This window comes from Rhinopithecus bieti, unplaced genomic scaffold (genome assembly GCF_001698545.2).
Source record: "Rhinopithecus bieti isolate Rb0 unplaced genomic scaffold, ASM169854v2 scaffold_28016, whole genome shotgun sequence".
Classification (NCBI taxonomy): Eukaryota; Metazoa; Chordata; class Mammalia; order Primates; family Cercopithecidae; genus Rhinopithecus; species Rhinopithecus bieti.
The window spans coordinates 449,230-472,370 of NW_016813202.1; the positions used below are offsets into that span (position 1 = coordinate 449,230).

General features: G+C 36.3%; 1 protein-coding gene across 1 annotated transcript in view; it reads left to right on the forward strand.

The window, feature by feature from the left end:
* The window catches only part of CEP170 (centrosomal protein 170), a 140,867-nt gene that overhangs the window by 27,127 nt on the left and 90,599 nt on the right, over positions 1-23,141 (forward strand). Inside the window, 3 exon segments of the mRNA XM_017847790.1 lie at positions 1,405-1,550; positions 4,884-4,973; positions 13,517-13,595. Of these exon segments, the coding sequence (XP_017703279.1) occupies positions 1,446-1,550; positions 4,884-4,973; positions 13,517-13,595 (274 nt within the window). The 5' untranslated portion in view covers positions 1,405-1,445.

The window sequence follows — 23,141 nt, forward strand, 5'->3', positions numbered from 1 at the left end:
TTTTTGAGACAGGGTCTTGCCCTGTCACCCAGACTGAAGTGCAGTGGCACCATTGCAGCTCACTGCAACCTCTGCCTCCCGGGTTCAAGTGATTCCCCTGCCTCAGCCTCCCAAATAGCTGGGATTATAGGCGCACGCCACTACGCCCAGCTAATTTTGTATTTTTAGTAGAGACGGGATTTCTCCATGTTGGTCAGGCTGGTCTTGAGCTCCTGACCTCAGGTGATCTGCCCACTTCGGCCTCCCAAAGTGCTGGGATTACAGGCATGAGCCACCACGCCCAGCCATGAGATGGATTTTCATATAAAATTGTGTGAAAAGTTCATTAATATGGTTTCAGATTCCATATTGCAAATAACCTTCAAGAAACTACTGCTTGTATAATTTTTATGTAGTATCAAAGAAATTACAAAATAATTACAATTATTTGAAAAAACGTGTTAAAATACCTCTCCTTTTTCCATCTGTTTGTATGAAGCCAGGTTTTCTTTATATATCATTCAATTAAGCAGTATATGGCAATGAATTAAATTCAAAGCTGATATCAGGTTTTGTTTTTTAAGGTAGACATCAAAGAGATTTGAAGAATGTAAAATAGTGCTACCTTTCTTACTTATTTTTGTTTTGGAAAATATGGCTACTTTGTCATAGAAATGTTAGTAATTTTTAAATGAAATTGGATTATTGTTATTTTTAATGAATTAATAAATACCCGTTTCATTTCTAATATGTAAAATATATATATGTATATGTGTGTATTGCCCATGTAAACAAATGCTCTTTAGAGTTCATTTTTTAAAGAGTTTAAAAGGGTCCCAAGAACAGAATGTTTCAGAATTGCTGCCCTAGGAAAATGTATTAAGAAAATAAAGTACACGTGAGGAAAAAGAAATTGAAATTGCATTTTGTGGTTTACACTTGGTAGACAAAGGAGCAGTTTATTTGGTCAACGTAGTTCTTAATCGGGTATCATATATACTCACTGAATTCATTGTGTCTTTCTCAAACCATTTGTACCTAAGACATTTATTGGTACAGTATTGCTATTTTTCTGATGCTAACATGATGCTAACATGAGCATTTACTTGAGGATTATAGACCTTTATAAACTATGCTAAAAGGCTTTCAGAAGTATGAAAACTATAAAAGTTTGCTAGTTGAGCACCTACTTACTACCTTAATCTCTTCCTTTTTAATTGTACTCTTAATCAATTCTGTGGGCTTACTTCACTGATGAGAATTTAGTATATATGTATATATTTCCTGGGACCTGTGGACAGTTCATTTAGTCAAGTATAAATGTGAATGAATGCAGTTCTATTCTTAGGCCTTCCAGTGTTTGGTGAATAGCCCACTAAAGCTGAAAATATCTGAATGTATATTTTTCTTCATGTTTCTCTTCAGGATGACGTAGCTTTGCCAAAGACTTAGAAGCTAAGCAGAAAATGAGCTTAACATCCTGGTTTTTGGTGAGCAGTGGAGGCACTCGCCACAGGCTGCCACGAGAAATGATTTTTGTTGGAAGAGATGACTGTGAGCTCATGTTGCAGGTAATTTTGTCAGCCTTCTCTGTATGTGTTTATTTAAAACTTGAGATTAGTATATAATCTTTTTCTACTCCTTTAGAAAACAGTGCTGTTTAGATTTGAACTTTCTCTCCTTTTAGCTCCAGCTATCATTCTCATTAATTTTTTGTCCCCTTGAATCACCAAAAAAAAAAGTTCTAAGTCTTGAGGATTCTATTTTGAAAAATAAGTTCTCAGAATAAGGAAGTTTATTAGTAAGTAGAAAGTTTCCCATTATACACTTTTAAAATAAGACATTGCAAAAATCAGCACAGCATGGAGTAAAACTGAATTTTGATCACTGATACTTCAGTGATAAAGGAAGTTAGTTTCAGCACTTTTAGAGACGTTCATTATGATGCCTGCCAGGAGTTCAAGCATAAGTAAAAATTGTTGACTATTTTTAAAAGCAAATTTTATTGTGTATATTTAAGGTATACAATGTGATGTTATGTGATACATACAGATAGTATAAAAGTTACCGTAAGTTACTCCAAGTAAAATAGATCCTCAAGAGTACACAGCCTCAGGAAGAGCGTCTCTAGGAGTTAGAATCAGATGGAGGAGACATAGACTCTTCAGGGAAAACACTATAAAACAAGCTCATCCAACCTGGGGCCCAGGATGGCTTTGAATGTAGCCCAACACACATTCATAAAGTTGCTTAAAATATTATGAGGTTTTTTTGTATTTTTTTTTTTTTTTAGTTCATCAGCTCTTGTTAGTGTATTTTATGTGTGGCCCAAGACAATTCTTCTTCTTCCAATGTGGCCCAGGGAACCCAAAAGATTGGACACCCCTGCTATAAAAGGACAGGGACTAGAGTCTTTCATTCTTGCCAGAAGTTTAACAGGAAAAAAGGCCTGGTCAAAATTGTCTGTCTTTGCAGTTTTACGCTCAGATCAGCTAAGGTTTTCCCATTAGTATCAGAAACGTGATTAAGTTAGCAGTCTTTGTTAGGATGTAAATTATACATTTCTGAGGGATTTTTATTAAATTTTCATTGAAATATCCAAATGGGTTGTGAACTCAAGTTGTCATGCACCTTCTGGTTAAGCTTAATTTGAGGAAATGTGAATTTGATTATGTAGAAATGAAAACAGATTAATGCTTAAGTGGTTAGATATCCATTACATATTCTTCCTGTTCCCTCAGTTTTCCTTGACCCAGTCACTACATATTATGTTCTGTAATCTTGGTCTTCTGCTGAATTCCTGTGGTGGGTGCTGAAACACATTAATACTTGACATACATTTCATAATAAGTAGAAACATAGGATTTTTTTTCATTGGCTGCTTATTTTAAAAAATAGTTACACAAATGGGATTGTATTATTCTGTGAATACTAAACTGATCTTCTTTGCCTTGAGTTCCTGACTACTCTTCTTGAAAAGTTGTTACTGTCTTTATTAAACAAACAAACGATATATTCTTGGGATCCCACATAACAGGCCCACTCCTCACTCCCTCATCCCCGGAGTTGTAATGGCATCTCACTCGACTCAGTGGACTCTGTTGTTCTCTTAAGTGTGCTCTATCTTTTGCTGTAGGTGTTTATGTACTGTCAGTGTTCACCATAAGCAGTTGGAGGGCAGGGTACACTGTAGATTAAGGATATTCCAGATTTCAAACAAGTTGTAGACATAGCGAAGCAGCCTGTCCTAAATTGCTTCCTCCGCGTATCATTTTTTCTCAATATCCCTGATCTGTGTTTATCACACTCCTTTGAAAGCCACCATTCTCTGGCTCCATGAGCAGCTGTTCGACTCCTTTATTCCTGTATCTAATAGTAACGTTTCACTTTACTTTGGAATTTACCTTTTCTCAACTCTAATTTGATTTTTTTTCTTTGAATTTCAGTCCATTGTCCAAAGGATTTCTGCCGTTTTTCTGTGTACTCTTTTCCTCAGAGACAGATTATTTATGAGGATCCATTAAGTATTTATTGAGAGCCTACATGTACTTGAAATCTCACTTCTCTTACAACATTTGGAGGTTTTATCCTTAGACTAGATCAACTTGATAAATCGACAATGTGGTGAAATTATTTTGTTGAGTGGTGCTATGTTGCTTCTTACCAACTTAAAGAACTGAATTTAGTATTTCATTAGCTTAACCAGAAGAAAAAAAAAATTTAAACAATGAAGACAAAATGAATTTTAAGTAATTTTAGATTTAATGCAAGAGTTTTTTAAAATCTCAAGTTGGTCCACTCTCAAGTCTCCAGCAATTAATCACTTCACCTTTAAGTTGGCCTACCGGTTGCCGTTTCTCACGGTGGCTTCTGCTCCTGGCAAGCTGTGATTCTCTCTGTATTTGCTTGTCTCTCTGCTTTTCAGGGTGGTAGTTTGCCTTGTGACCTCAAGTCTCTGATAAAAGTAACATGAGTTTTTGGTTTTCAGTTTGTTCAACATTTTTCTTCTTATGAAGATGGGAGTGATGACTTCAAATTCTTTGCATGTTGAAGCAGAAACTGGAAGTCATGCCTGTTCCCCATTTTTGATGCTCCCTTTGCTTTTAGTATAGCAAGGTTCACACAGTAACTCCGTAATACACGGTGATCAAGTTCCGATTCATTGGCTCACAGGCTCACAGACTGTTTCTTCTGTGACTGTGTGATATTTCTTTTCAGTACCCGCTTCCACAGGCTTATAGTTCTTCTTTCGGGTGCTTCCATCTGCAGACAACTTACTAAGCTCTGGAGAAAGACAGAGAAAACTTGAAAAGAAAAGCAATTTTCAAAAACCACAGTTTGCCATTAAAATACCTTTTTTTTGACTTCCAGTCCCTTTCCCTCTTAGAGCTATCCCGTGAATTCCAGCTTTAGAACCCATATTTTAAGTGAAGATAATTCTGCTCTGAAACATATCATATTGTGTCTCTTTTCCTCTAAGTCTTTGGACTCTTCATATAGTTTATGCTCATTTTTAGTTTTGAAAGAAGAAAATCCTACAAGGTAAATTTTTTTACAGTAAGATATAAAACGTGGTAAAATTATAATTCACGTGATTTCTCTGTAACAGTTTTAAATTAAAAAAAATTAATACATTCAACAAAGTCAGCTGATGTAAATTCTAAATAGTAGAACATGTGAATTTAGTAGAAAAGAATATCTTTCAGATTCAATGCTTTCCTCTTTGGGGAGTGATGCTAAAAATGTTTGTTGTATAGTGGCATTATTTTGATATCATTTAATCCACATTAACTTGGATATTTCTGTATATTTACTGTTCTGTTAATGCTAGTATCTAGCCAAAATGTGATTGGTATTTATTCTAGTATTTTCTTGTATTTATTAACTTAAAAAATTTCTTTCAGTCTCGTAGTGTGGATAAGCAACATGCTGTCATCAACTATGATGCCTCTACGGACGAACATCTAGTGAAAGATTTGGGCAGTCTAAATGGGGTAAGTTAAGGGTTTATTTTTTGTCTTCTTTGAACATTTGTTTAATATTGTAAGAAGAAAAATCAGATTACATTTCCTAGCTACATTTTCTTTTTCTTTAATTTGTATTTTATTTTTGAATGCTTATCAGGTACATAGCACTTTGGGGACCATCCAGTAGAATATGAAACTAGCCCATATTCCAAAGAAACTGTATAAGCAGATGAGTCCAGAAGGTGGTTGTCATTGTCTGTGATGGCTAAAGAAGACTTCTTTAAGAAGCTGGAACCTAAGCTGGACTTCACTATATGGCTGTAATTTATATGAGGGAAAACGGTAAAAAGTCATGGCAGTAAGAATGCAAAAACGTACTCTCAACGACAGAGAAGTAATGGTTAACTTTAGAAAATAAAGATGGAGCCAGGCGCGGCGGCTCACACCTATAATCCCAGCACTTTGGGAGGCCAAGGTGGGGAGATCACCTGAGGTCAGGAGTTCGAGACCATCCTGGCCAACATGGTGAAACCGTTTCTACTAAAACTACAAAAGTTAGCTGGGCGTAGTAGTGCATGCCTGTAGTTCCAGCTTCTCAGGAGGCTAAGACGGGGGAATCACTTGAACCCAGGAGGCGGGAGGCAGAGGTTGCAGTGAGCCAAGATGGCACCACTGCACTCCAGCCTAGGTGACAGAGTGAGACTGCGTCTCCAAAAAAAAAAAGAAAAGAAAGATAGAAAGGTGCCGGAGAGTAGACAACTTTCTCTGCTAGAGTAAAAAAGGTGAAACAACATAACTATTTGCCTTCACATTATCTAAACACCAGTGTTCATTATTCTTGGAATTCATATGTTGAATATATTTTTGTGTTACTGAAGTGAATTTTTTCTTATTTCTTCATTTGGTCTTTCTAAATTTGGCATAATATAAGTAGCCACAAACTAAAAAGAATGCTAAAGTATTGAATTATTTCTCTTATTTCAGTTTCTTCATTTTCTTATGGTTCCCCAAACACAAGCAAATACTGTGTTGTTCATGTCTGTGCTATTGAAATTCTTAAAGTGAATTTAACAGAAATAAGTATATCCCAACTGCTTCAGGCTACTCATGCTTTTCAAATGTGCATCAAACATTATATACAAGAACATGCAGAAATTTGGCAAATATGGTAATACATTTTTTTTTTTTTACCAATTCTGAATTGACCTGCTACTGAAGGACTTATATATTTATTCTTTGAGATAAATACACATTTTTTGTAGGCATGTTTTTCTGTTGGTTTTATTCCAGACTTTTTTTTTGTTCTCGGTTTTATTCAAGCCTTTTTTTTTTCTCAAAGCACATAGAATTAAGTGTACGTTCTTCATGTTTGCCTTGAAATCTCTCACATTTGGTATTATTCACCTTTTCAGATTGATGCTCCATCATTACATTTTCTCTTGCTCTTCTTCCAGAATAGCAGTCTTCCTGCTATACTATGTCTTTCTTCAAATAACTTGTTAGCTTTTCTTCAGTCTACTATTTCTCCCATCTCCCTTGCCATTCAGAAAAGTTGTACACATTTTTTAAAGTAAAGCTCAAGTTCTACTTCTTTTTGAAGAGATGAAACAGAGGCCTGTTTACTTAGCCTGTTTACTTAGGAATTTTAACCTGCTGATGTTGACATGTTGAAAGAGTTAAAATTAACAGACATGGGCAAAGTAGGTAGAAACTGTTGTAACAGTAGGCATGAATGTTAGCAATTTTGATTCTCAACTCCTCTCCTCTTTGCTAGAATTTCTCTCTTCCTTCTCCACACCCATAAGCCTTTGTGTGCTTGATTAGCCTGGTATTAAATCTACTTTTATACCTCTGTAGCTGTGCTGAATTATGAGCTCCTGAATAAGTTCATGTGCCTTCTGCTTCTGTGAACACAGTGCCTAGCAGAGAGTTCTGCACAGTGCATGAACCCAGTAAATCTTCCTTAAGTGGAATTGAATTAATTTCTACTTGAAGAATTTATAGTGAAAAATTTTAACTTCTATATGTGGATTATTTTAACAATGTTATATTGTCTTTAAGTCTAGAAAGTTTCATCTTGACAACAGATGAACAGTGCTAGTCTGTATGTCTTTACATTATTATTTTGGAAAATGGTAAGTGGGAATTACATCAGCATTTTAGTCTTTTAAAAGACTATGATCAGATATGGAAATTACTTGGCGTTGGTTCCAAAAATAATCAGGTGAAATATGAATGATATCTTTCTTATAATTTGATTATACTCAATAATACTGTGAAAGATACTATAACTCATGGAGAGCAACATCTGCGTTTTGAGTTAGAAATCAGGACCAGGATTTGAAACTCAGATATGTTATGTATCAGCAGTGTCATCTGGGACAAATCACTTAATCTCTCTGAAATTCAGTTTCCTCATATATACTGCCTTCCAAAGTGTGTAAACGTGTTATGAGCTGAGGTTTATGAAAGCAAAGATGCAGTGCAGAATCTTGCTTCAGCTATTAAATGATGAAATAATTCCTGTTCTGTAGTGTTGTTATGAGGATTAAATGTAACAGTACATTTGAGTGTGTGCTTAGTGTAGAACTTTAAAATTACGTAAATTATAAATATACTGTTACCCAAATGACAGCCTAAGAAACATGCCATAAAGGTCTTTAGCAGCCAAAAAGTGTCAAAAGTCTAGGAAGTACCAACTGTCATGCATTTTAGTCATAAGAGAACTTGTAGACTGTTATTCACAGACTGTTTACTATTCTTATCCATATTATTCTAGAACTTTAAGTATCAGGTTAAAAGTAGTAATTTTGGAGGTAGGGGACACCGTGTAGTGGTTATGGACCCAGCTTTGACGTCACCTTGGACAAGTTACCTAAGTTCCCTATTCCTCAATTTTTTAAAAAATAGAAATAATAAAATGGTACTCACAGGTTGTGTGTTTTGTGTATGTTGTGAAGATACAAATAAGCTAATAATTTTAAACACAACAGTACGTAGTAAGCATTCAGTAAATGTAAGTTATTTTTTTTGTGGTAAGAAAAGCAGCAAAGACAAGTTTAACACCCTGTAGCCTATACACTTTTCAAAGAATTCACTGTTACTGTTTAGAAAAATCACTTACCAACTAAATCCAACGTAAAAATGATCATTTCCACTGCTGTCCCCTTTCACCCTATCCCAGAATACACTCCCAAGGGACCTAGATCTACAATTTATGGAATTGCCGCCAGAAATGAGGTTGTTCTGCCTGAGAAAGCTACAGTCGGTTCCGTTGCTGATATTTTAATGGGGCCATTTTCCTGCAAGCCCATTGAAGTTTCTCTTTCTTTGGGAACCCCTGTTTGCCTTCAGTTCTCTGGTAGCCACCATGGCCTCTGCCACACCCTTCTTGTGCCATTCCAAGCCCGCCATTTGTTGCTGTACTGCCCCCATCAGCAGTCTGTGTTCCAGCCACACTGTGTCCCCTTTGCACACTAGAGTTCCTGCCAGCATCAGACCTGTGTGGTATAGAGTAGAGAATGGTCTTCACTAAAGGTTGAAAGGAAAGGTTAGGGAAGGAAAGGAGGCTTTTGTAGCTGGCAGAGAGATTGAGGTGGTTGTACTCTGTTCACTTTCCCAGATCATCAATGTAATGTATGCTGGCTATATGATTTTATACTATCAATTATGTCATTTAGTTATATGTAAATTAAATAGGTATTTATTTAAGTTTAGTTTGCTTCTATGGGGTTAGTGGTTTGAATGGAGGAATTTGGGGAGCTGGTTTAGCTTGGGCACCTAATCTTTCTTGATGTGGAATGCTCATAGGATTTGTAGTTCAGAGAGCTGAGTTTGAATCCCAACATTGCCACTTCCGGACTCCAAGCTCTTAATGATTACTTCATTCTCTTTGCCTCATTTTCCTCACCACCAGGTAAAGGGGTGTTCAAATGGCACTGACGAAGAAACAAACCTCATTTTTTTTCCTGTATCTAAGCTATTAAAATTGGCTGTAGTTAAATGATTTTTCCTCTTGCTCTTTGACATTTTCTCTTTTCCAATGGTAATTTTAGGCCTTCAGGAGACTTTCCTCACAGATGTTTTCACTTGCATTTTTGTGAACTGAAACTTTGTGTCTGGCTCATATTTCCTAAGCCTTTTTAGACTTTAGGGAATAGTTCTGTCATAAATGGCAGCATGTTCAAATTATATGTTTCTTCATCTCTGAAAGTGCCGAGTACACATGTTCAACACGCAACAGGTGTTTAATATTTAAGAGAGTTATGCAGTCTTAAACTTAAATGGATCTTCTAGGTCATCTTAGGCCTTTTGAATAAATGTGGTATTTTAGGTTCTTAGAGACAGTTTCAAATAAAATTGGCTCAGAATTTCAGAACTGTACACTCCTCTTCAATACTGTATCTAGTTGTTTATCTTTTGCCTAGCAGACGTTAGTAAATTAACATTTTCTTTCATCCTTTTTCATCATTTTCCTCATTTCTCCTGTTTTGTAATTACAATCATGCATCCCATAATGGCAGACCACATACACGGCAGTGGTCCCATAAGATTATAATGGAGCAGAAAAATTCCTGTCTGTGTTACAATTGCATACAATATTCAGTATAGTAACATGCTGTATTGTATAGGTTTGTACCCTAGGCGCAATGGGATATACAACACAGCCTGAGTGTGTAGTAGGCTATATTATCTAGGTTTGTGGAAGTACCGTAAACTCTGTAATGTTCGTACAGTGAAGTGAATCACTTAGTGATGTGTTTCTCAGAATGTTTCCCCGTTGTTAAGCAATGCATGACTGTATCCTCTTAATACTTTGGTAAACTCAAGACCTAAGTTTGAAAACACTCTGAAATCTTCATTTTGGAAATGAACCTGAAGTTAGAGTTTACGTCTCAGAAGCCTTTGAATTTTCTTTGTATTCCAATTTCAACCTTTCTGTAAAACATGTTGGAAGCTTGTGATTTAGGACAACTCATAACTCATTCTAAGATATAATCTAGAGTCTTCATGATATTCCACTATCTCCATATATATGCTTGAAACTAAGATTGCAACTTTTTCTAATTTCTTTTGTAGACTTAAAACTGTTATTTTATGGCATATTACAAAGAGCTATTTATGCATAGGAATTTGAGGGTTTAATAACCTAATCCATTTATGTATTTTACTGTAACTTCCTCACCATGGAAGGGCAGTTTTCTCAAATAAGCTATTGTGGCCATCTCAAATCTAGTAATATAGAAGATGATAAAAATGGAATTAAAAGGAAAGAATAAAGTAATTTTAAAATTTCAGTTTATCAAAGAAAAACTTGTTGGGTGTTTATTTGATGTCTGCACAGGCAGTTAAGCATAACCTTTGTTCTGTGTTCTGTAAATCTAGAGCAAATTCTAGGGCCTTAACTCTAAGTAAGCCAGTAAAGATGGTCATCACCATTTAGCTTCTGTATCCAGTGGACCCTTTTTTAAAAACATATGTACAAATAATTTACAAAAGAATAAAAACGTATTGTACAAATAGTTTACAAAAGAATAAAACATATTGTATAATTTACAAAAGATTAAAACATATTGTACAAATAATTTACAAAAGTAAGAATAAAAGGGTAATTAAAACAACTTGAAATTTTCATAAAAAATTAGACATGACAAACTCAAATTTTCTTCCATGTTTCCCTGGTGTTTAAAGGTATATAAACACTGCCCAAAATGGGCAGTGTTGTTTGAATGCGGCTAACTGCTCATCAGTTGACATGTATTCACCTGGAACATATATCCGTCTTATAAATGCTGATTCCAGATCTCAAGTACTGTGTGCCTTTAGTTGGTTCTCGTGTATTATTTCTGGTTCTTCTTGTTCTTGCATGGTCAAAACACAGTGTTTTAAAAACTTTGGCTGGGCGCAGTGGCTCATGCCTGTAGTCCCAGCACTTTGGGAGGCCAAGGTAGGTGAATCACCTGAAGTGAGGAGTTTGAGACCAGTCTGGCCAACCTGGTGAAACCCCATCTCTACTAAAAATACAAAAATTAGCCAGGTGTGGTGGCCGGCACCTGTAATCCCAGCTACTTGGGAGGCTGAGGCAGGAGAATCGCTGAAACCTGGGAGGCAGACGTGGTAGTGAGCTGAGATCCGCATTGCGCTCCAGCCTGGGCGACAAGAGCGACTCTCCATCTCAAAAAAAAAAAAACCTTAACAGCTTATAATTTTGTTAATAGGATAGCCATCTTTTTTCCTCCATAACTGCAAAACATTTGTTATTTTTAGATTTATAAACAATGATTAGAAGCTCAACCCAATAATTTTATGTCTATGTCATCTCTTTCCTTCTAGTCACCTTTGTATAGATACTTGTGTTGAGAATATGTCCACTTACATACTATGTCAAATAAGTATTGGAACACAGATGTAAAAAAAAGAAAGAAGGCTGTCAATATTGCTTGTAAAATATGACACTTCTTTTAAAATGAGGCTGGCCACGATGGCTTATGCCTGTAATCCCAGCACTTTGGGAGGCCACTGCGGGAGGATTGCTTGAGCCCGGGAATTCAAGACTAGCCTGGACGACATAGTGAGACCCCATCTACAAAAAACTTAAATATTAGCAGGGTGTGGTGGCACGAGCCTCTAGTCCCAGCTACCGAGGAGGCTGAGGTGGGAGAATCACCTGAGCCTGGGAGGTCGAGGCTTCAGAATGAGATGTGGTCCGTGCCACTGCACTCCGTCTTGGGTGACAGAGCGAGACCCTGTCTCAGAAAGAACCCCAAAAACAAAACCCCCAAAATCCCCACAGAACCCAAAATCATTCATATTCTTTTTGAAAACTACTGCGTGATTCTTACTGAATGACTAACTGGATGAAAATTTCTTTTTTTTTCCCCGTGGAAACATTCTTTCTCATTGATTCTTGCAGTAGAGAAAATGTGTCTATGACTGTCTTCATCTGAAGACACAGAGTCTACTAATTTTGCTTATGCTGTCAGCTTTATCATCATTATCGTAGTCTAGAATCCCACCCTCTTGTGTTTATCTTATAAGTATGAAATATCTTCCTGTCTGTCTTCTTCTCTTTGCCTTTATGAATGTTAAATCAGAAATTCTGAATTTTCAACTGTGCTCTTTAATAGGTGAAAAAAGAAACCCCAAAATGTATTAAGATTGTATCTCCAGATGTCTTTTATATCTTCTTGGAAAGATGATGAATATTTTGGCCACTACAGTAAGATAACTAAAGAATGATGAAATAGTGATTTATTTCACTATTGCATCATACTTCTAGGTCTGTGCTTTTCACTACAATAGCCACTACCCATGTGTGCCTGTTGAGCCCTTGAAATGTGGAGTAGTCTACATTTTAAAGACGTAGTACCAAAAAAAGGAAAAAAAGAATGTGGAATATCTTGTTAGTTTTTACATAAATAATTTGCTGAAATGGTACTGTTCTGGATATATTAGGTGAAATGTATAATATATTATGAAAACTAATCTCACCTCTATCTTGTTTCCTTTTTTATGTGCCCACTAGAAAATATAATTTGGCCAGGCATGGTGGCTCACACCTAGAATCCCAGCATTTTGGGAGGCCAAAATGGGCATATCATTTGAGCCCAGGAGTTTGAGATCAGCCTGGACAACATAGGGAGACCTTGTCTCTACAAAAAAAAAATACACAAAAATTAGCTGGGCATGGTGGCATGCATCTGTAGTCCCAGCTACTCAGGAGGCTGAGGTAGGAAAATCACCTGAGTCCGGGAAATCAAGGCTGCAGTGCACCATGATCGCACCACTGCAACCCTGAAAGAAAGAGAGAGGGAGAGAAAGAGAGAGCGAAAGAGAGAGAGAGAGAGAAGAAAGAAAATATAATAATAAATGTGGCTTACGATATTTTTTGTTGGTTATTGCTTCTGTTATTTTATCTTATTATTTGGGTCACTTTTAGCGTTGTTAGGAATCATTGATGAGTAAAGATTAAATAGTTACTAGGGTGATAAAATAGCAGAATTTCAACATATCGGAAAAATAAGATCACTGAAACCTTATAATGTATCTCAGATTCCTAAAAGGATCCAAAGGACCCATATGACAATTGCAAACTGAATTCATTTTTATTCTATTTTCTTAAAGTAAATTTTCTTCTTCTTCTTTATAATAATTCCAAAACTAAAAGTAATGAAATGTCAATGCTTACACATAGTCAGAATTTCTCAAAAAGCTAAAATTGGGTCGAGCAAACCCTGATGGCATATTAACAGTTAAATATTTTACCCTTTACGGTTCGCCAGCTTTAGATTAGGAGCTTTTCTTGGCACCATTTTTAGGAACTATTCTAAGTGCCTAAATTCATCTTGGCAGCACTGGGTTCTTTGTGTGTTACCAGTAATAGAGATAAAAGGCTTAGTATAAAATCATTTATCAGCCTACAGGCTGCATGGCACATCTTATGATACTCAGGCTGTATTAGCCACCATATGATATGTACTTTTAAGTCTCAGATTTGAGAATTTGCTTGTCTAAAATGTAAGAATTAATACCTCATATGTAACCTAACATCTTTTTTTGTTTCCTTGTAGACTTTTGTGAATGATGTCAGGATTCCGGAACAGACTTATATCACCTTGAAACTTGAAGATAAGCTGAGATTTGGATATGATATCCTTAAATGGTTTTATGTACTTATTAAATTTATTCAAATATGTTTACTGTGATGTAAATTAACATTTTTGAAACACAATTCACAATATAGATATGCCAGAATTTCTATTTATTGGGTGCCTTCCTATACTAAAATACCTATGTATTTTAGTTATTATGCCTGTTCCTAAAATAATCCTGGAAAAGTTGGTGGACTCAGCGTTTGTTTTTTTTTTTTTTTCTCTCTCTCTCTATTTATATAGTTTCAGCAGCAGTCTCACTGAAGTGCTATTGCATATATAATTTGAGCATCAAAGAATGTAACTGGGGAGAGGACAGGGGAATGTTTAATTTTAGTCCAGCCTAGGGATTGCTTTCAGGTGGAACATGATGCATGAATCAGCCTCCTGGGATGAATGTAAGAATTTAAACCTACTTTTCCTTCCATCCCTCCCGTTACTGTTTTATGCATCACAGCTATATTGCCTATTAAATACAAACTTTCAATATCCTGTGTCTTCTAAGACCTACGCTCTCTGATTAATCCACAATATGCATTTAGTGTGTATTTAAAATTCTTATGTTTAAAATTGGGAATCTAATCATTGAACAAGAACATGATTGTATTAAACTGCATGGGGTAGCGTGAAGAATCTCTAGTGAAGGGAAGGAGCATGATTGCCAAAGAAGGAAGACATTTCCGTTCATAGTAGGCAAGAAGCTTTGTAAAAAGGACTTACGTACATTTAATTAAAATACAGCTATTCCATATTATGCTGAATTTTTTTTTTTTGAGTTTTAGTTTTTTTGAATTACTACTTTTATCGGGACTTTGGTAATAAAGAATGTATTAAGCATAGCAATTTGGATGGACTTTTGTCACTGTAGCAGAAAAAGCGTAGTCTCAGCTAAATAGAGTCAATGCCCAAAGTAAATGTATTAACACTATATAAAATTGTTCCTTGAAATTTATGAAAAATAGGCTAGGTGCTGTGGCTCACACCTGTAATCCCAGCACTTCAGGAGGCCGAGGCAGGTGGATCATGAGGTCAGGAGTTCGAGACCAGCCTGATCAACATGGTGAAACCCTGTCTCTACTAAAAATACAAAAAAAAAATTTAAAAATAGCCGTTCATGGTGGCACGCACCTGTAATCCCAGCTGCTCCAGAGGCTGAGGCAGGAGAATCGCTTGAACCCCGGAGGCAGAGGTTGCAGTTCGCCAAGATCACGCTACTGCAGTCTAGCCTGGGCAACAAAGCGAGACTCCATCTCAAAAAAAAAAACCAAAAAAATTACAAAAAATAATATTACAACTTTTTAAAGTTTAAATCTAAAAAAGTTTTGTAGCATACCTTATAATGTTCACACTTGTAGAGCCAAAGGAATATACAAAAAGCCAAACCATTAAATAGTAATACTTGTGTATATTTTAAGTCTTTAAAAAAATATGCATCAGTGAAATAATTAAGAATTGGCATTAAAGCCTTAATGAATGGTTGTCATTTTCTACCAGCCTAAGTTTCATCAAGAACAAATAGAAGTATATTTTGAATTTAGGTACCTCCTTTAATCCATTTGGCATCAACTGTTTCGAATCATGAGAAAACACTAGGAAATTCAAGTTTTAGTAAAACTCTAAAGTTAACTTTGAATTTTATATCAAGAAGAAACGATTGAGGAAGAAACCTCATACTTTTACAGATAGTATACCATTTTCTTAACAGCAAACTGACATTTTTCTCTTACATACCAGGTCATAATATGTCTGTCTAAAATTGTTGGGACAAATGTTTTGTCCCAAAGACTTTCTTAGGGTTGTACACTTAGTGTTGAGCCATAACTACTGTCTGGATCCCCAGAGGAGGCTCATATAATTTTATTATTTTAAAATAGGATCTGTTATAGTGGCAGAAATCATATTATATATGTAATTTTAAAAGCAGATTGTATTTATTTACTTGTGTCTGTATTTAGCTATACTAGATAGAAGACATTTTTGTACTTTAATTAAAATTAATCTTAATAGGCAATCTATAAACTGCTATACTTTGGAGTGAAAAACGATTTTAATTAAAATGCTTCAGCAGGCCGGGCACGGTAGCTCACACCTGTAATCCCAGCACTTTGTGAGGCCAAAGCAGGCGGATCACCTGAGGTTAGGGGTTCAAGACCAGCCTGGCTAACACGGCGAAATCCCATCGCTACCAAAAAATACAAAAATCAGCTGGGCATGGTGGCGGGCACCTGTAATCCCAGCCACTCGGGAGGCTGAGGCAGAGAGAATTGCTTCAACTTGGAGGCGGAGGTTGCAGTGAGGCGAGATTGTGCTACTGCATTCCAGCCTGGTTGACAGAGCGAAACTCTGTCTCAAATAAATAAAATAAAATAAAATGCTACAGCAATAGAAGGAGCAATTTAACATGGATTGAGACTAGAATTAGGCAACATAAGTCTCTTTTCTAACTGGAGAAATAAATGATTTGGAGAAGCACATACTCAGTGAAATATACAAGCTTTTAAAATGACAGTAAACTCATGAGGAGTACTACAATGCTGCAGTAATCAAGAAAAACTTCAGAAAGTGATCATCTTCAGGTAGCCAAAAATGAGACTGATAAGGAAACCTAAGTTTATTCATTTTCTAATTATTTATTAAATATCTCTTATGTTCCAGGCATAGTCCCAGTGGTTTGGGGAATATAATTGTGAATAAAATAGATGATAATCACTGTCCTCCTGTAGCCTACAGTTTAATGGGATTGAAGGGACTGACAACACACACTAGAAGTGAGGGTATTAGAGGATGGTAAGTTCTGTGGAAAAGCGTGTGAAAGGGGGAGGCAGAGAGCTAGTGTCGCTAAGTGGGAAGTTATAGTTTTGAAAATAATATTCATGAAGACCTCAGTGAGAAGCCAGCACTGGGGCAACGATGCGAAGAAAGTAAAGAAGTTAGCCATGTGGACATGCGGAGAAACTGTCCTGCGAACAGATGAGCGTACAGTGCACAGGGCTTGAAGCATAGACATGTTGGACATATTGGAGGATAGCGTTGAAAAGCCAGCATGGTCGGAGCCAGCAAAGAATTTGAGTATATTAGGGGTCAGAATATATCAGTTGTCATAGGATATTATATGGATTTTGACTTTTATTCTGAGTGAAATGGGTCATCTTTGGAGGTTTGTTTTTTATCAGAGGAGTGATAAATGACATATGTGTAAAAAGATCCTCTGGCTACTCTTGTTCAAAGAAAACCAAGGGTGAAGTGGGCAGGCGTATAAAAAGAGAGACCAGTTAGGAAGCTACTGCAGTAGTTCCAGTGAACAATAAAGGAGGTCTGGACCAGGGTGATATATCTGGAGGTAGAAATGATTCAGTGTATATTTTGAAGATGGAGCCAATAAAATTTCCTGATTAGATTAGATGTAGAGTAAGAGAAAGAGTCAAGGATGAACCAGAATTTAGGCCTAAGCAATATGAAAAAGGAAGGCATCATTTTAATAACTGATGGAGAACTCAGTAGCAGAACAGGTTTTGTGGAGAATATGGGAAGAATCATCTCGAAATACCAGCTTTAGGCTTAACCAGGTTTTCACAGTTTTTCTGTTTTTTTTTTTTTTTTTTTTTTTTTTTTGAGACGGAGTCTCGCTCTGTCGCCCAGGCTGGAGTGCAGTGGCCGGATCTCAGCTCACTGCAAGCTCCGCCTCCCGGGTTCACATCATTCTCCTGCCTCAACCACCCGAGTAGCTGGGACTACAGGCGCCGCCACCTCGCCCGGCTAGTTTTTTTGTATTTTTTAGTAGAGACGGGGTTTCACCGGGTTAGCCAGGATGGTCTCGATCTCCTGACTTCGTGATGCGCCCGTCTCGGCCTCCCAAAGTGCTGGGATTACAGGCTTGAGCCACCGCGCCCGGCCTAATTTTTCTGTTTTCTATTTGATTTCTGTTATCTTTATTCTAAACTTTCTCCTAGGTAGGAGCTGAGGTCCTTCAGTTGAGACCTTTCTTTTCTCATTCTGGTGTTTAGAGCTATCAGTTTTTCCCCAATTACTACTTGAATGTTTCTAATTTCCCTTTTGATTTTTTCTTTGAGTCATAGATATGTTTGTTTAGTTTCCAAATATTTGGGGAGTTTTCCGCTGTATTTCTGTTACTGATTTCTAATTCCATTTTGCTCAGAGAACATACTTTGTATGTCTCAAATCCTTTTGAATTCACTGAGACTTGTTCTGTGGCCCAGAATATGTTCTATCTTGGTAAATGTTCCATATGTACTTAAAAAGGATATGCATTCTGCTATTTGGGGGTTGGAATGTTCTATAAATGTTAGTTAGGCCAGGTTGGCTTTGTGGGTGTTCAGGTCTGCTGTATTTTACTGATTTATTGTCTTCTTACTTTCAATTAATAAGAAGGGGGTATTGAAATCTCAGGCTATAATTACAAGTTAGCCCCTCCTTCTTGCAGAACTTTTACTTTGTCATTTGCAGCTCTTTTATTAGTTGTATAGACAACTGGGATTATTATGTTCTCTTGATGAATTATCCCCCTGTATCGTTATGAAATGATCTACTTTATCCATAATAAGATTCTTTGCTCTGAAATCTGGTTTGTCTTAATATTATAGTTGTTCTAGCTTTCTTTTGTCTATTTATATTTTTTAACTTTTACCCTGTTTGTCTTTACATATAAAGTAGGCAGCATGTAGTTCTTACTTTTTTATCTGATGTGATAATTTCTGCCTTTATTTGGTGATTTAGGCCATTCACATTTAATGTGATAATTGCTGTGGTTAGGTTTAAATGTATCATCTTGAAATTTGTGTCCTGTTTGGCCTATTAGTTTTATGTTTTCTTTTTCTCCGTTTCTGATTTCATTTGAGTTATTTGAATGTTTTTATTATTTCATTTTATCTCCTTTGTTGGCTTATTAGCAATAATTTTTTGTTGTTGTTTTAGTGGTAGCTTTAGGACTTAAAATTTGTCTTTAATTTCAAGTTTTATCTTCAAGTGACATTATACCACTTTACATATTATGCAAGGACGTTACAACAGTATACTTTTGGGGCTGAGCATGGTGGCTCACACCTGTAATCCCAGGACTTTGGGAGGCCGAGGCGGGCGGATCACGAGGTCAGGAGATCAAGACCATCCTGGCTAACACGGTGAAACCCCATCTCTACTAAAATACAAAAAACTAGCCAGGCGAGGTGGCGGCGCCTGTAGTCCCAGCTACACGGGAGGCTGAGGCAGGAAAATGGCGTGAACCCGGGAGGCGGAGCTTGCAGTGAGCTGAGATCTGGGGCCACTGCACTCCAGCCTGGGCGACAGAGCCAGACTCTGTCTCAAAAAATAAATAAATAAAAAGCAGTATACTTTCTTTTGTCCTACCTCATACTACATTGTTATTAGTAAAAAGTCAATTGTCATTTAAAGAAGTTTAAATAATTAAAATATGTATTTTGAAATAACATTTTTTATACCCTTTGTGCTTACGTCTTACACCCATGAAGCTTCAGTTTCTGGTGCTCTTCATCCCTTTGTCTAGATCCATATTTTCACATAATGTCAGTTTGTTTCCACCTGTCGGACTTGCTTCAGCATTTCTTGTACTATGGCTTTGCTGGTGATGAATTCTGTCAGCTTTTATATGTCTAGAAAAGTGTTTCACCTTAGTTATTGAAAGATATTATTGGCTGGGCACGGTGGCTCATGCCTATAATCCCAGCACTTTGGGAGGTCGAGGCGGGCAGATCATGAAGTTGGCAGTTTGAGATCAGCCTGGCAAACATGGTAAAACCCCATCTCTACTAAAAATACAAAAATTAGCCAGGCGTGGCGGCGCCTGTAATCCCAGCTACTCGGGAGGCTGAGGCAGGAGAATCGCTTGAACCCAGAAGACAGAGGTTGCAGTGAGCTAAGATCACGCCATTGCACTCCAGCTTGGGCAACAGAGTGAGACTGTATCTCAAAAAAGAAAAAAAAAAAAGATATTATTGCTGGGTATAGAATTCTGGGTTGGCTTTTTCTTATTTTTAGCACTTTACAGATGTTGCTCCCCTGTATTCTCACTCACATTATTTTCCTTTGTCCCTGGCTTTGAACTGTTTGATTATGATGTGTCTTGGTGTAGCTTTCTTCTTTCTTTTTTCTTCCTTCTTCTTCTTTCTTTCTGTTTGTTGCTTTTTTATTACCCTCTTGGGGTTTGTTGACCTTCTAAAATCCTGTGGCTTTATAGTTTCAATCAAATTTAGAAAAAATCTCCACCATTATTTATTTTAAAGTTTGTTCATCTCTTCTGGGTTGATTTCCATTGATTAATTTTTACACTCACAGTAATTTTTTATTGGATGACAGGCATTGTGAATTTACTTTGCTGAGTGTTATATGCGTATTTTAGTATTTGTATCAATATTATTTGAGCATTGTTCTGGAATACAAGTTACCTGGAAACAGTTTTATCACTTTGGGTCTTTAAGATTTGTTAGGCTTCTAACATTATTCTGGGCTAATTATTATCATCTACTGAGGCAAGACCTTTCTGTATGTTCTGTGGGAGGAGGTCAGTAAACTCATTGACCAAATCTGGCCCTCAGGCTGTTTTGCACTGCAGAGTTGAGTAGCTGAAGCAGAGATCATATGGCCTGAAAAACCTGAAAGATTTACTACCTGGCCCTTGACAGGAAAAGTTTGCTGACTTGTGCTCTACCCAGTGACTCATGAATCATGCATGAGGTTTTACAGTCTGGCTGTTGGGAGTAGGTAGTACTCCTGGCGCTGTGTGGGCACTAGGTACTATTATCTCTAATATTATTTTCCAGAGACTGAATATCTCTGAAATTCTCTTTCTGTGCAGGCTTCTCTTCACTACTCAGTCCTGTGAATTCCAGTAATGTTGATTTGCTTGGTCTGTTGACTTCATTTCCACCACAGCTCAGGGAGTCTGCCAGGCTCTGTCTGGACTATTCTTCCTCGCAGTGTGACCTAGAAAGTTTCACAGGGCAGTGAGTTGGGGCCGTGATTGGACTCTTGCTTTGTTGCCCTTCTCTCAGAGATCATTGTCTTTTGTTGCCTGAAGCTAATTGTCTTGTAAAACATTGTGTCGTGTTTTACCCATCTTTTAGTTGTTTAATGTAGGAGAATAAATCCAATTCTTTTTACTCCATCTTATCCAGAAGATTGAGAAGTTGATTTGGGGCATGTTGAATGTAAAATTCTACTTCACAGGGGTGAAGTAGAAGCTAAATAAATGAATGTGGGGATTTTTATTATATAAATCATATTTAAAACCATAAGACTGAATGAGATCATTAAGGGACTGAATATAGATTGATAAGAGGTTCAAGGACTGACACCTGGTACATTCCAATATTAAGAGATGGGTGAGATTAGGAACCAGTAAAAGAGACTAGGAAGAAACCACTAATGTGCTAGGAGGAAAAGCAGAGTACAGTATGGTTTCCACATTTCATGGGAAATTATTTACACATTACTTAAATATCTTGAATCACAAGATCCACCCCCTCATCATTTTAATAGTATAAGTCATCATAAGTAAGAACCCAGTACCTTCTATTTTAAAATTGTGATTTATATATTTTCCCAAAAAAGTTGTATATTCCTGCATAATGGCCCACAAAATGATTGGGTAGTCATATTGGAAACCAGGTTAAAGAAAACTCCAACACATGTCATAGCATCTAAAACTATAATCTGTACTTCTAGCACTATATGTACCACTGTTTGGTGGGCTGTCCAGACAATGGCTGCTGAAATGATCAAGGGGAAGTTAAACGTAAGCAAAAATTAAGAACTTTCATGAAGAGAAGTTAAGATTTTTCCTTATCTATGTGGTTGATATCCATAACAAAACATGAACATGTTAATATTTTCAAATTTCAAAATAGAGGACATTTCTCAAAGCTTAAAAGAACTAAATTTTAAAAATTAATGGAAATGAGCTTTTTTGGATGAAAGAATGAAGTGATAGAGAAGTTTAAATCAGTTGTTTGAAAACTATGTTTTTAAAGAACAGGGTCTTCTACAAGTTAGAAAGATAGTCATCTCCTAAAATAAAATGATACATTTTTCTGAAGGTATAGGCAGAATTAAACAAATATATAAAATTTTCTCCTTAGACGGTTTCCTGCTCTTAACTTTCTTTTAAACTCTTATTGTCTCCGAGGACCTACCTTACTAGTACTCTGTGGACTCTAATTTAGCATAATTGTATGTTTTATTATCAATTATTGTTAAATGAGGGAAAATACCCATATTTTTAATGAAAAGGAAACAGTTTTGGGTATCTCAAGAATTTCTAGGGATAGCCTTATTACACATTTTTTTAAATCACATGTATAAAATATATTAATTTTGAAAATATGTTTTCTGATCTTTCCTTGTATAAAATAATTGTATTCAAGTATTCTTACTTATCTGACATGATTTTTGAAAGACATGTTTACAGTGATATCTGACACTTCATATTTTAGGTCATACTCCTTGGAATAACTAATGCTGTTTAAAATTTTGCTGTTTTTAATTTTGTCATTAAAATAAAAGAGTGGGAGGAACCGTGTCTAAGAACACATTACTAGTGTTCAGGGGAGTGTCCACAGTCCTACTTTTAGATAAACATTTCTTGAATAAATTGACTTAGGTCAATACAGGGGGATGGCTTACAATAGCAGTCATAGTCTTATATAAAGAAGTGGGGAAATAACCTATCAAATTATGATTTTAATAAATAAGAATTCAAACTTTTATAGCTTACTGATATGTTATTGTACCTCAGTTTGTCATTTTTTTTTTTTTTTTTTTTGATTAGCAAGTTAAAATAGCTACATAGGTCTGCACCACTAAAAAGATGGTAGCTTTGGAGGGAAAAGCTGGGGCTAGAGCAGTCTCCAGATCTCACAGTTAGACCAGAGTTCCCGGATGAATTAATGACCCAAACAAGAGGCTTCTTGAGGTCTTCTTCGTTTCCACACACACAAACCTTTTTGGAAGGTAAAATGTTTGAACCTTAGAAGGATGACTCCTCTCAAGCTCTCCATGACCTGAAGCGTGTCTAGGTTGAAAGAGGATACCTTAGATGGGCCCTGGGAAATTCCCTTTGGGCACTCCCAGGAGGTAAGCCTGAAGCACCCGAAAACCCTCACAACAGGCTGAAATCACTTGTGTTTTCCATGGAAAAAACGGTAATGATTGTCAATTTTTAATGCCTTATTCCCATAAAAAAGTAGGAATGCTATGAATTTTCTCTAGCTGTTTATGAGTTTTGGGGATAAAACAAAGTTACTAGACAATATTATTATTATATTTAAAGCAAAGTTTTTACCATAATACTGCTTCAGGGAACTCACATCTGTAACCACGTTAGATAAAGAGCCATTTTCAGAAGAGAATGACAAACTTCAATAACATCTGCAATAGTCGTGCCAGTGTTTTTCTATATTATATATACGTGTTTATATAAAATTCATACTATATATTATATAAATATGTGAATGTATGTATACTTAACCAAACTCTAGGTTTTTTCTTTTTTTTTTTTTAATTTTTTTTTTTT